We start from the raw sequence: 12,600 nt of genomic DNA, 5'->3' as shown, positions 1-12,600 counted from the left end.
GAGAATGAGAGACAGAGAGCACGAGAGGGAAGAGGGCAGAGGGAGAAAAAGATTTTATTTTTAAGGAAGCTATATGCCCAACTTGGGGCTCAAACTCACGACCCCAAGATCAAGAGGCACACACTCCACCAACTGAGCCAGCTGGGCGGCACTGCTACTTCTTTCATAATTTTATTTAAGAGGTAATAATAAGAGGCGCTTGGGTGGCTCAGTCCGTTAAGAGATAATAATGACAAGTCATTGTCAGGAAAGGAGAAAGTCACCCATCATCCACCGCTCAGCCTCCTTACTACTTTCTTGCATTCCCTGTAGCCTCTCTTCCCACGCTCCCACCCTTTTCTCCTGCTTTGTGCAGGTAGCCCCGGGGTGGTGCCATCTGCAGAGGGGGCTGGGGGGCTGGGGAGGGGAGCACAACAGTGGTGTCCCAGTACTTCAGCTGAGCCAATCCACCAGGGGCGGAGAAACCAGCCCTAGGTTTGAATCTTATCAGTTTGACCGGAGACAAATCATTTCGCCTATCTGAACCACGATGTGCTTAAAAATAAAATGCAGACAATTCTGTCAGCCGCCAGAGATTGTCGTGAAAATCAGTCTCTGTGGTTCCATACAAGCATAGTGCCGTGCATTGTTAGGCATTATTGTTCTAGTCGCAAAGCTTGGGTTGGAAAAGCTTGGCCCCTCGGTAATGGTTTTGTTTAGAGAGAGACACAGTTGATCTGTCGGAGGAATTGCTACCGCAGGGAGACTCAAAGGTTGGAGACGTTTTGTCCTAGCCCCACCTGATGCATGTGTGAGCAAGTCAGAGGCTTTCCCCGGGAATTCCAGTGCCCCTGTTTTTGTGGTTCTCAAATACGGGTTCGCCCCAGACCACCGGATGGTGAAGGGCCTTGAACGCAGGGCTGTGGACTTTGGGTTTGATCTGGATGGTAATGGGGAGATACAAGGATTTGGGAGAAGAGTGTGTACTTCATCCGGACAGTGGGAGGTCGTAAAGGCTTTAAACGGGGAAGTGAAGAGACAAGACTTGTATTTTAGCAAGATGTGGCCTGGGGAGGGGTCTGGAGGCTGCCCCAGCTGGAGGCGGCTGCCGGCTGGGGGAGACGAGGCCAGGACGGCGGCGGAGGAGGCGAGAGGAAGCTGCATCACAGACTGCATGCGGCCTCTGTGAAGCTGGTTGGGAGCTGGTGTAGATACGCCCTCACAGAACCTTTGGGGTTTCCCACCTTGGTGCAAAGGGGAAGGGATTCCTCTCAAGAACCAGGGAACCTCCACCCAGGCTTCTCCGGCCAGTCCTGCCTGCCCAGGCGGTGTGATCTTTGGCCAGCCACTTAACCTGCTCAGGCCTCAGTTTCCTCATTTCTAATGGGGACGAAATGCAAACCGCTTGTGAGGATTTGAAGGATGCCCACTGGGCATGGCATGCTTGGCACTCATTTGACATAGGGGCTGCTTGTAGGACTGCCAGACTTTCATATTTAGGGGCCCTACTAGGGACTTGGTGGAGTGAATATCTTTAACTTCCTCCCATGTTCAGGGAAATGTATAGTCTACAAAGCCCTTTTACGTCTATGTTCCCATTACCCTCCTCTTAACAGCCCTGGGAGGTAGGCACACAGATACTGTCATTATTACCCTCTCCATTTTATTTTATTTTATTTTTTAAAAGATTATTTATTTATTTATTTGAGATAGAGAGAGTGAGAGCAAGTGAGCATGAGCAGGGGGGAGGGGCACAGGGAGAGGGAGAAGCAGACTCCCTGCTTAGTGGGGAGCCTGATGTGGGGCTCAATCTCACGACCCTCGATCATGACCTGAGCCGAAGGCAGACGCTTAACCGACTGAGCCATGCAGGCTCCCCAACCCTCTCTAGTTTATAGTTGAGGAAACAGGCTCAGAGGAGACTGTCTTGTCTAAGGTCACACTGCTGGTAGGATCTGAAGCCAGTTTTGTGTGACTCAGTGTCAGAGCTGGACCGATCACAGGAGATTGTCGTGTCCCCCGACTACATACATGGGGAGGCCGAGGCCAGTAGGGAAAGAACTCACTGGGCCACGGTGAATTCAAGGTAAAGCCAGGAATAGAGCCCAGGTCTCTGACTTGTAGACCCCGCCTCTTGATGGCTATCCCACTTCATTGAGTAATAGTAACTTTCTTTCTTTCTACCTTGTTTCAGGGAAACCAGTTCCTGAAGTCAAGTCTTCTTCCCTAGACTTCCCGGATGCTGCAAAGCCAGGAAGGCTGCTGGCAGCTTCTGTAAGAAACACTGAAGATGAACAGGAAAAGGGGCCATCCGTGAGGCCAGATGCCTTTCCAAGTCCAGGTATTTTAAATTAAATTTCATTTTTTAATTTAAAGGAAAGGTATTTAAGGAAATGTTTTATCTATCAGGATATTGAGCTCAGTGTATAATAGCAAACAAATTGGAAACAACAAGGGGGATGGTAAAATTAATGACAGTCGGTCAGAACAATACAATACTGTTAAAAATGATGTGGATGTGTATACATACACGGAAACATGCTCACAGTATATTGAATTAAAAAAGCAAAAAAAAGTCAGATGCCAGCAGAATATATACTGCTTATTATCATTTTTACAGAAAGAGAAAAGATAGCTCTGTAATTGAGGGCTCTCTCTGTGCCGGACACGCCGACTTACGTAATCCTCAGTTGGCTGTACAAGTTAGGTATGGTGATTATCCCCATTTTACAGATGGGGAAACTGAAGCATGGAGAGGTTACACAGCCCGCTAAGGTCATATGCTCTGAGACCCAGGTATTTTCCCTGTGGTTTCCCGAGCCCCGAGCACGGGCTGGTCCTCCTGCCGGCTCCGGCCTGGGAGCCTGATGACCTCTCTGTTCTGCACGGGCCCGTGGCCGGGCTGGGGCCTGGCCCTCTCAGCTGTGTAGTGGGGCACTGTGGTCCTGCCTGCCCCCCTCCCTCTCCTCTTCCCGGCACACATCTGCTGCTTTCCTCTACGGCACCTGAGCCGCTGAGAGAAGTGATTTGCTCAAGGTCACACAAGTAGGAAGTAGCATCTGAGCAGTGCGGTTTAGATGCCTCTGTCCCTGACAGCGCACACACTGCTATCCCAGAGCCTTTTGACCCCTTCAGATTTGTCTCCACCCCCTTGTGCCCAGGGAAGGGTTCAGGGACAGTTTGCCAAATGATGGAAAGACTCAGCCTGTGGACGGATGGCTTCCCTGGGGCGGTGTCGGGGGGGGGGGGGCGAGGGGCGGGGGAGGACACCACTGTTCACACTATTCACACCTGCGTGTCCATTCTCACCACCTCTCCCCAGGGGCCTGGCCTCCCTTCTGCTCTCCTGTAGGCTCCCGAGTGGTGAGCTGAATGTCCCACATCCAAGAAACCTCAGTTCATTGATGCTGTTCCTGAAGCCAGGGTCAGCGTTGGCCTAGAGGAGCGTGCCTGGGTTTTTGCATTAGACAAACCTGTATTTGAATCCCACCTCTCAGTTTCTAGCAGGAGAATTACTTAGCTTCTCTGTACCTCAGTTTCTTCATCTAAAAAAGCGGGCACAGGGGCGCCTGCGTGGCTGTTGAGCGTCTGACTCTTGATTTTGGCCAGAGTCATGCTCTCAGGGTTGTGAAATCGAGTCCCACATCAGGCTCGGTGCTCGGTGCGGAGTCTGTTTGAGAGGGTCTCCCTCTCCCCTGCCCCTCCCCCCACTCACACGCATGGATGCACGCGTGCTCTCTCTCTAAATGAATAAATAAAATCTTAAAAAAAATAAAAAAGCAGGCACAGTAATGAAAGCCTATGTCAGCATGTAGTAAGGAATCAAACACCTCAGTGTTGCTACCATTAGGTGCTCATCAAATGTTAGTTAATATTAGCAGTGTTCCGGACACCCCAGATAGGCTGAAGCTGGGGAAATAATTCTAGGCCAGGGAGTCTGAACTGTTAACTGTAGCTAAAGATAAAAACGAACAAAAACAAGGGCAGGGCTTTGATCAGCAGCTAAAGATAAGGGGAAGTGGTCCTAAAGCAAATGTGATACTGATCGATGGCCAAAGGGAAGAATCATAGCAAAGCAGGGAAATTCTAGGGGAATGCTGGCCCAGATGGAGGAGGTGATAGGGGTCACAACCTCTGGTATTCCTTATCTAGGGCTACTGCAGAAACCAGCCTCATCTGGTGAGGCCTTGCACCGTTCCCTTTCTTGAATGGCCCTTGGGAACACATGTGTCCCAGCAAGTCAAGATGACAAACACAGTCTACAGATGGAGGAAGGAAGCTGGTTGTCTATCTTTGCCCCAACTAGAAATAATCATTAATTTAATCTAATAACCCAAACCCCATCTGCTCTCGGGAAAACCCTAAAGTTCCATTGGGCCCCAGAGTTCAAGCTGACTGATTATCTTGTTGGAGTGGAAAATGCGGAGGTGGGGGGTGGGACCGGGGGCAGGGGACAGAGACAGGTGGCGGCGACATGACCTCCTGACCTGCTGTGTGTAGGAGCTTCTTGTGCCCCACAGAGTTGCCCAGGGATGTGGGGCTCTTATTGCCCCCCTGGACAGCGGGGGAAGGATGCATAACCTGCTGAAGCCTCATGGCTGAGAAAGCGGTGGGACCAGGATCCAGCTTAGGCCAGTTGCCCCAGAACCCACACGGTAACCCCTGCATGTCTTGACTCCCTCGTGGGTGGGAAGGAAATGGGAAAGAGACAGGGAGGAGGAAACTAGGTGAGCAGGAAAGCCACAGACAGGTGGTGAGCAGCTCATTAAACGAACTCACAGAGCCGGACTTCAGAGACGAGGGCTTTGGTGGCTGACGCCAACTGTCACAAAGCCGTAGCTCTAGGAGAGGCCGGCGGGCTATCTGTCAGAATCTCTCATTCTGCGTGTAGTTCTACCAGCTTTGGGACTCCCTGTGTGCCAGAGACTGACCTCAGTGCTTTGTAACTGTCATCTCGGTTATTTAGTCTGGACAAGAACTCTACAAGGAATGGGCTTTTATTGTTCTTTGTGCATCTGAGAAAGCTCAAAGAAATGAAGTACAGGTCACCCAAGTTCAAATCTTCGTAATGGAAGAGCCAGGACTTGAGCCCATTTCTCTCTGCTATGGACAAAGGAGGTGGGGAGGCTGCCCAGGTAGCTCCTCAGGCAGCCCCAGGGCAGGATGCAGAAAACCTCCCATCAGATACAACACCTCCCCAGTGCTCTTTACTCATGCCTTCAGCGACGCAGCTCAGCATGACGAGATTCGGCATATTCTGCTGGGGGAAAGCAGACTTTCCAGAAAGATTTCCGTAGGAAATGTTTTTTTTTCGTAAAAGTTTTGGCACATGGAGCATGAGTGCTTTGGAAAAGACGTGTGTGAGGATGAGTGTCTCCCCTGACCCAGGGCTTCCACTAAGCATTTACAAAGCAAGTCTAGTTCTTATCTGATTTGTCAGCTTGTGGCATTGGCTCAAATCCCATTCCTTTTTCCCCCAAAACCACAGGGATAAGGAGCCCCTCCTTCAACCAGTAGCCCTCATATGTCACAAGGGCAGACCTCGGTGACACCCTCCCAACCTCAGGCGAACCCCTGGCATCAAGCCAGACCAGAAAGTCATGGTTAATGTGAGGCCAGTGCTGGCCTGGGAGTCACTGGGCAAAGGGAGAGTGAGAGGGACCATCTGCTCACTGAGAACCCTGCCCCGAGGCCAGGATAGGGCAGAACTTGAGGAAGGAAGCAGAGGGAAATGGAGCGACCATGGAGCAGTGGTCCCCAGGGCGTGGAGCCCGGCTCCCCGTGGTACAAGAGAGCATGGATGTTAGAAAAGATGTACATCTCATGCACAAAAAACTAGGGATTTCAAGGCTAAATACATAATGTGTGAATTAAAGTGGACTGAAAGAGAAACATCAAGTCACTCACAGTGAGGTGGCTCAGAGACACAGCCAACAGTTAGGAGATGGATGAACATGACCACAGTTTGGGGACCCAGGCCAAGCGTACTGAGCCGAGGCCAAGAGCAGGCAGGGCATGGGTAGAGGCAGCAATGGAAGGGAGACTTTCTGCAAGGCAGGGTCCCTGGGCCCGCCAGCAGAGGCCTGTATTGGACCAGGTCACCTGAGAAGCAGGAGGATCTTCACAGGACAAAGGCCTGAGTGAAAATGGGGAAGGAGCTGGGCGAAGCTGGAGGAGGCTTGGGTCTGGGGGAGGGAGAGAGGGTGGGAAAGTTGGGTGGGAGTGTCTAAGGGAGTGTTCTTAGGGAGATCAGGGCCCTGGGTCTCCCCTGGGTCTCCCCTTCTTCTCCCCTCCACACTCAGTCACGGGGAGCAGCCCCTGGGAAGCGTAGGCAGATGTGGGGATGGATTTGAGAGAGTGGCATGGCTTTAGTCTGCTGTCGAGAGGTCTAGAGCAGCGGACTCAGGGAGAGAGGCTTAGGGTGCCCCTCCTCTTGGGCTCTGTGGGGATGAAAGAGCCTTAGCCTGCATTAGGTGAGCTTTGTTTTATCAGCTGCCTGGGTTAATAGTTTAGTAAGCCCGATTCTAGCTTCATCAGGGTGCTATTTTCAGTTTTCTGAATTAAATTTTCTTTTATGGCCAGAGTTGCAGATTAATCACTCATTTCCTGATGTTATAAACCAGAAATATCTGAAGCAGATGGATTGGGCCAGCAACCCTGGGGTCAAGGCCAGGTTCCCTTGGAGGGCCGGCACCCAGTTACTCAGAGGCCATCCCAGCCATGGGGCCACCTGGGTGTTTCCAGATGGTGACATCTGAAGCTTCTGGCTTCTGGCCGAGGTCCGCTCCTGCGTGGATCGGCCCCCACAGCTCATCCCTCATTCTGTCTCATCCCTGGCTTGCACCCGCTCTAATTCATCCAACTCCAGACTGCCTCGTTCGTGTTCAGGTTAATCTTTTTCTGGTGCCCCGTGAAGAAATGTCACCTCTTTGACCTGGCTTTTACCTGACCCCAAACTATTCTTCAAGCCTTCTCTCTCCTGAATCTTCTTCATTCACTAAGGCATTAAGAGCATGGACTCCAGGGGCACTGAGTTGGCTCAGTCAGTTAAATGGCCAACTCTTGATCTCAGCTCAGGTCTTGAACTCAGGGTCGTGAGTTCAAGCCCTGCATTGGGCTCCATGCCCCACGTTGGGTGTCCTGCATGGAGCCCACTTTAAAAAAAAAAAAAGAGCATGGACTCCAGAGGCACTGGCTGTGTGCCCTTGGAAAGGTTACTTCACTTCTCTCTGCCTCAGTTTCACCATCGGTAAAAAGGACATAATGGTACCTGTCTCCTAGGATTGTTGTGAGGGTTCAGTGACTTAACAAAGTGACTCATTTAGAGCAGGGCCTTGTGTAACATCAGTGTTGGCTGGCTAAGCCTGCCTGAGTGCTTTCTGCATGCCCAGGCTTGCCCGCTCTCATGCCTCTGCACAGCCGGTTCCACTCCCTCAATGCCTTATGTCCACTTTTTGAAATCCTCTGTGAAACCCTCCTTGGCCTCCCAACCTGCTTTTGTGGCCTCTTTGCTGCCTCTGCCCTTAGAGGCTGGTTATCGCCACTGCTGCTGCAATGGAATTTTCTAGAAGGTGTGTCCTTCACTGCTCCTTGTGTGGGAGGTGGGCCAGCGTAGGGCTTGGAAGTCACACGGATCTCCATCTGAAGCCTGGCTCTGCCACTTACTCGCTGTGTGGCCCTGGGCCAGTAGCCGCCTCCAGTGCCTCCATTCCCCCCCCCCCCCCGCCCAGTGGGAGTCATATATGGAACAAGCCCATGGTTGTTACAGAGCTTCCCCGAGCTAGTTCGTGAGGAGCATGCAGGCTGGCACCCGGGGGTGTCAGGAAATAGCAGGTGTCATTAGTGACAAAAGTGTGGAGTGAAGGAGAAACTGGTGTGGGAACCGGTTGAGAACCCCTCCTGTCTTCCTCCTTTCCAGGGCCCGCTCCAGCCAGAGCCAACCTCCTGCCTCCTTCTACAGATGCCCCTCGTTCCTTAAAAACCAAGTCAGTTGACTTTCCTGTTTCACCTGATTCAAAGGTAAATCTCCCCCCATCCCCATGTGGCTCTTCCTCAGAAATGCAATGTGCTGGGGCTCCTGGCTGGCTCAATCAGTAGAGGTTGCAGCTCTTGATCTCGGGGTCGTGAGTTCGAGCCCGACGTTGGGTATAGAGATTACTTAAAAGAATAAACTGGGGGAAAAAGAGTAATGTATTGGGACCAATGTGGGGGCCAGGGGTTAGAGGGATAGGGAGAAAGGAGACTTGTGGAATTACTCCAGGCTTCTAAGGCTAAATGCAGGCTGTCAATGCAGCTAGGGCCTGGGGGCCTGGGGTTGGGGTGACTGGAGAGGGTGCACTTTACGTGAATACGTGTTTTTAATGAGCTTTCCATTCTTTGTGTTTAAATGAGAGCTAATACATGGCATCTTTCTCCCTCCAAAATATATTGGTTACATTTATACTAAGTCATTTGCTTACAAACCACCTCTCTTCTAACCTTTTTCCACCCAATACATGTCTGAGTTATCCTGAATTTTCAATGACTTGGGTCCAGGACCACAAAGGCACTCTTGCCTTCGTGGGCCTTTTCTTTCCTTCATTAAAAAAAAAAAAAAATCAAGGATTATATTTTACAATTGCATTGGCACAAAGATGAACCTAATCCAAGCTGGATTAAAAATTAAAACATTTTCTTTGACTCTAAAAGTTCATTTTTGTTCTGGCTTTAAAAGAAATCAAAATATTTTTGTGGGTCTCCAAAAGTGTCCTGGGCAGGGCGCCTGGCAAAAAAGCCAATGCTACATGGGTCTGGTTAATGAGACTCTTCCATAAAGGAGATGGGCACTTAAGCATGGTTTTGTTTTGTTCTTTTTTAAATTTGTTTGTTTTTATAATTAATAATTTTCAAAGACAATTTAATAATTGATAGATTGATCATGGTATAATGTTAAGTGAAAACATCAAAGGGGCGCCTGGGTGGCTCAGTCGTTAGACGTCTGCCTTCGGCTCAGGTCATGATCCCAGGGTCCTGGGATCGAGCCCCGCATCGGGCTCCCTGCTCAGCGGGAAGCCTGCTTCTCCCTCTCCCACTCCCCTTGCTTGTGTTCCCTCTCTTCCTGTGTTTCTCTCTGTCAAATAAATAAATAAAAAATCTTCAAAAAAAAAAAAAAGGTGAAAACACCAGAAGTCAAAACTATGTGTATGGCATGATCCCAATTTTAAAAATAAATCCCGTGTATCTAATTTATAAGAAATACCTTAAACTTTCATAGCAGTTCGGTGGATAATGGGATCGTGGGATGGTTTTTTCCCCTCCAATTTTCTAAAACAGTCTGTAAGAGCATAGATAGCTTTAAAAAAAAGTTAAACTTCTGTGCACCTCTTTTTAAGAAAGTACGTGACTGAAGCAGAGCGGCTTTTCAGAGGCTCACACAGAATTACGTTTGGTTATGTGAACCTAGGTCCTGCTTCCCAGCATGTATACCATGTATAGGACCCAGGGCACCAGTTCAGCCATTGACCAGCTCTGTGACCTCACCTTAGCTCTCTGACCTCCTTGGTTCTCACTTTTGTAAACTGGGGAAAAAGACAAAACAAAAAAACCCAGCCATGTGCCAGGAATATTCACATTTTAGTTAATCTTCAGGATTACTCTCCAGAGTACTATTGTTATCTTCATTTTTGCTGCTGTGGAAATTAAGGTTCAGAGAGGTTAAGTTACTTACTCAAGGTCACAGAGCCAGTTAGAAGCAGAGCTGGGATCTGAGCTGGCCCTATCCATGTCCTATAAAGGACTATTTCTCCTCACTGGACAAGATGAACTCCTCCACCCCTTCAGCTTTGATGATCTAAGATTCCCTGAGGTAGTAGGGAAAAAATATTTTCCATATTAATTCCATATTAATCTCCATCTCTTCTCTCTGCATTCCCAGGACTTTAGCACCTCCCTTCCTAAGCAGGAAACACTTGTAAGCCCGGCTGAAGATAGCCTTTTCTGGAGTGAGGCAGACGTGGTCCAGGCAACTGATAACTTCAACCAAAATCACAAAATCAGTGAGGGGACCTTTGCTGACATCTACAAAGGGCAAAGGCATGGCACGCCATTCGTCTTCAAGAAGCTCAGAGAGGCGAGCTCTTCTTGGTTTCTAGTAAGGGGTGGAGGCTACATTGGGTGAGGCTGGATTTTCATGTTTCATGGTCTTTTCCCACAGGTGGCCTACTCAGGTCCAGGACTGGTCGAAAAATTCTTCCAGGCAGAGGTACAAATTTGTCATAGGTAAGCCTCCCCTTTGGAAAACACTTTGCTTAGTAATGATGACAGCTAACCTCTATATAGTGCTTCCTGTGTGCCAGGCATGTCTGAAGTACTCCACATGCAAAAATTCATTTAATCCGCACAAGAACCTTGTAACGTTGCTGCTGTTATCAGCATTATTTTGCACATGCACAAATTGAGGCCCAGAGAGGTTAAGTGTCTTGTCCAAGATTGCGCAGCTAGTAAGTGGCAGAGCTGGAGTTTGAACCTAGGTTGGTTTGGCTTCATAGTCCATGCTTTCTCCATGAAGCAACTATATGCATAGATTAGAATCATCAAAGAACCTTGGCTCGCTTGGCCCAGCTCTTTCCTTCCAGGGTGGAAGAAATCTGTTTCTATCCCATTTTCTGAGATGGGCAGAGATTTACTGTTTCCAACTCTAATGGCAAATCCCTCTTAAAACGGTATTTCCAGAGCAGGGGTTGGCAAATGATGCCCTGTGGGCTAGATCGGGCCGTGCCTGTGTGTGTGGTCTGATTGCTAAGAATGGGTTCTCCATTTTCAGAGGGTTGAAAAAAAAGAAGAATATTTCATGATACATGAAAAGTATATGAAATTCAGCTTTCAGTGTCCACAATAAAGTTTTACTGGAACACAGCCGCACTTACTTATTTCTGTCTTCTCTGTGGCTGTTTTTGTGAGATAGTGTACAGTTAAGTACTTGCAACAGAGACCGTATTGGCCTACAAAGTCTAAAATATTTACTACCTAGCCCTTGGCAGATAAATTTTTTAAAAGATTTATTTATTTTGAGAGAGAGATGGGGGAGGGGAAGAGGGAGAGGGAGAGAGTCCCAAGCAGACTCTGCGCTGAGCGAGACCACTCCCCGAGCCGACCCCTAGAGTCCAACGTTCAGCTGACTGCACCACCCAGGTGCCCCGACAGAGAAATGTTGAGCCATAAAGTCTTGAGCAATAAAGACCTGCAAAAGTCATCCTCAAACCTGCTCATTTTACAGATGGGGAAACTGAGGCTGAGAAGGGCAGTGAAACTGCCTGTCCCAGAGCTGGCAGGGGACTGGAAAAGAGAACGGGAAGGACCTGGGGAGACTTGCTCTGGCTCTGCCGTCACTGACTGATGAATTTAACAAAGGCATATTGGGCACCTGTCGGGCGCTGGACGCCAGCTGTCATTCAACCTTGGCAAGTCGCTCTCTGGGTTTCCTCTGCCAGCATGCAGCCCTGGGCGAGGAATGCATGATTAGTGTGGAGTATCTTAAGAAATAAAGAAAATCATAAATAAGAAAATAGAAATCGCCTGTTTTCTGTAGCACCTATAAATAACTACTCCTGTGTTAGTATTTAGATATATTTTCTTTAAACTTTTCTCTATTTATACATGTGTATGAATAAACACACACATATTTAATAAAAAATGAAAGTATAATTCCCCTTTCCATTTTGGCAAAGTGCCTTCCTGGAGTCAGCAGACACCCCATTCACTGACTGGGCAAACGTGAGTTGTCAAGGCCTTTTTTGGCTCTAGGGAGAATACACAGCCCCTGCCTTCGGAATAGTTATGGTCCAGAAGGGACTGAGTATAAATGACTCTCCTGAATGTGAAAAGTGCAGTAGGACGGCCTGAGGAGAGTGGAGGAGGGCAGGAGGGATTGGGCAGGAGGCCATTATGATAGTCCTGTGGAGCATCCATCAGAGTCCGACTCAAGGTAGAGGAGAGGGGGAATGAAGGGGACAGTTGGAAAGCTATTTATGATGGTGAATGCTGACTAATTAGATGGGGGAGGTAAAGAGGCTTCCAGGAAACTGCATGGAGACTGCAGAGGTGCCCTTTGTTGAGATAATAACTGGGCACAGAAGCGGGTTTGGGACTTGTTGAGTCTAGGGTGTTCACCTGGAGGATCAGGATGCAAATAGACATTCAGGTCTAGAGCTTAGGAAGGGGCTGCAATGAGAGATTTGGGGAGTGTTCCCCATAGAGGTGGGAGATACCTGGAGACACAGCTGATAAAACAAAATGATGAGCTGAGCCGGGGGTACTTAGGTTTCAGAGGAAGGCAGAGGAGGCGGGTCTTAGTGAAAAAAGCCAAGAGAGAGCAGTCAGAGAGGTAGGAAGAGTCTGGAGGGAAAAGTGACTCAGAACCTAGCAGAAGAGGATTTCAGGGAAGAACCCAGTCCTGGGAGTCCAATAGACCTGCAGTCTGATCCTGCCTTCCCTGCTTGCTGGTCATGATGGTGAGCAAGTTCCTTAACCTCTAACCTCTAAGGTAGGGTAAGTTTGAGCTCCTTGACTTCAAACTTGTTGAAGGCAGGCAGTTTTCATCTCTCTACCCTGGTGCTGGGCCCTCAGGGGTCAGAGCATTTGGTA

General features: G+C 49.1%; 1 protein-coding gene across 1 annotated transcript in view; it reads left to right on the top strand.

Moving 5' to 3' along the window:
- The window catches only part of IRAK2 (interleukin 1 receptor associated kinase 2), a 59,484-nt gene that overhangs the window by 24,390 nt on the left and 22,494 nt on the right, over window positions 1-12,600 (top strand). Inside the window, exons 3-6 of the mRNA XM_021694985.1 lie at window positions 2,174-2,320; window positions 7,898-7,998; window positions 9,893-10,087; window positions 10,172-10,236. Of these exons, the coding sequence (XP_021550660.1) occupies window positions 2,174-2,320; window positions 7,898-7,998; window positions 9,893-10,087; window positions 10,172-10,236 (508 nt within the window). The remainder of the gene's footprint in view (window positions 1-2,173; window positions 2,321-7,897; window positions 7,999-9,892; window positions 10,088-10,171; window positions 10,237-12,600) is intronic.

This window comes from Neomonachus schauinslandi, chromosome 1 (assembly GCF_002201575.2).
Source record: "Neomonachus schauinslandi chromosome 1, ASM220157v2, whole genome shotgun sequence".
In the NCBI taxonomy this organism is placed as follows: domain Eukaryota; kingdom Metazoa; phylum Chordata; class Mammalia; order Carnivora; family Phocidae; genus Neomonachus; species Neomonachus schauinslandi.
This window is presented reverse-complemented; position numbering and strand designations above follow the sequence as displayed.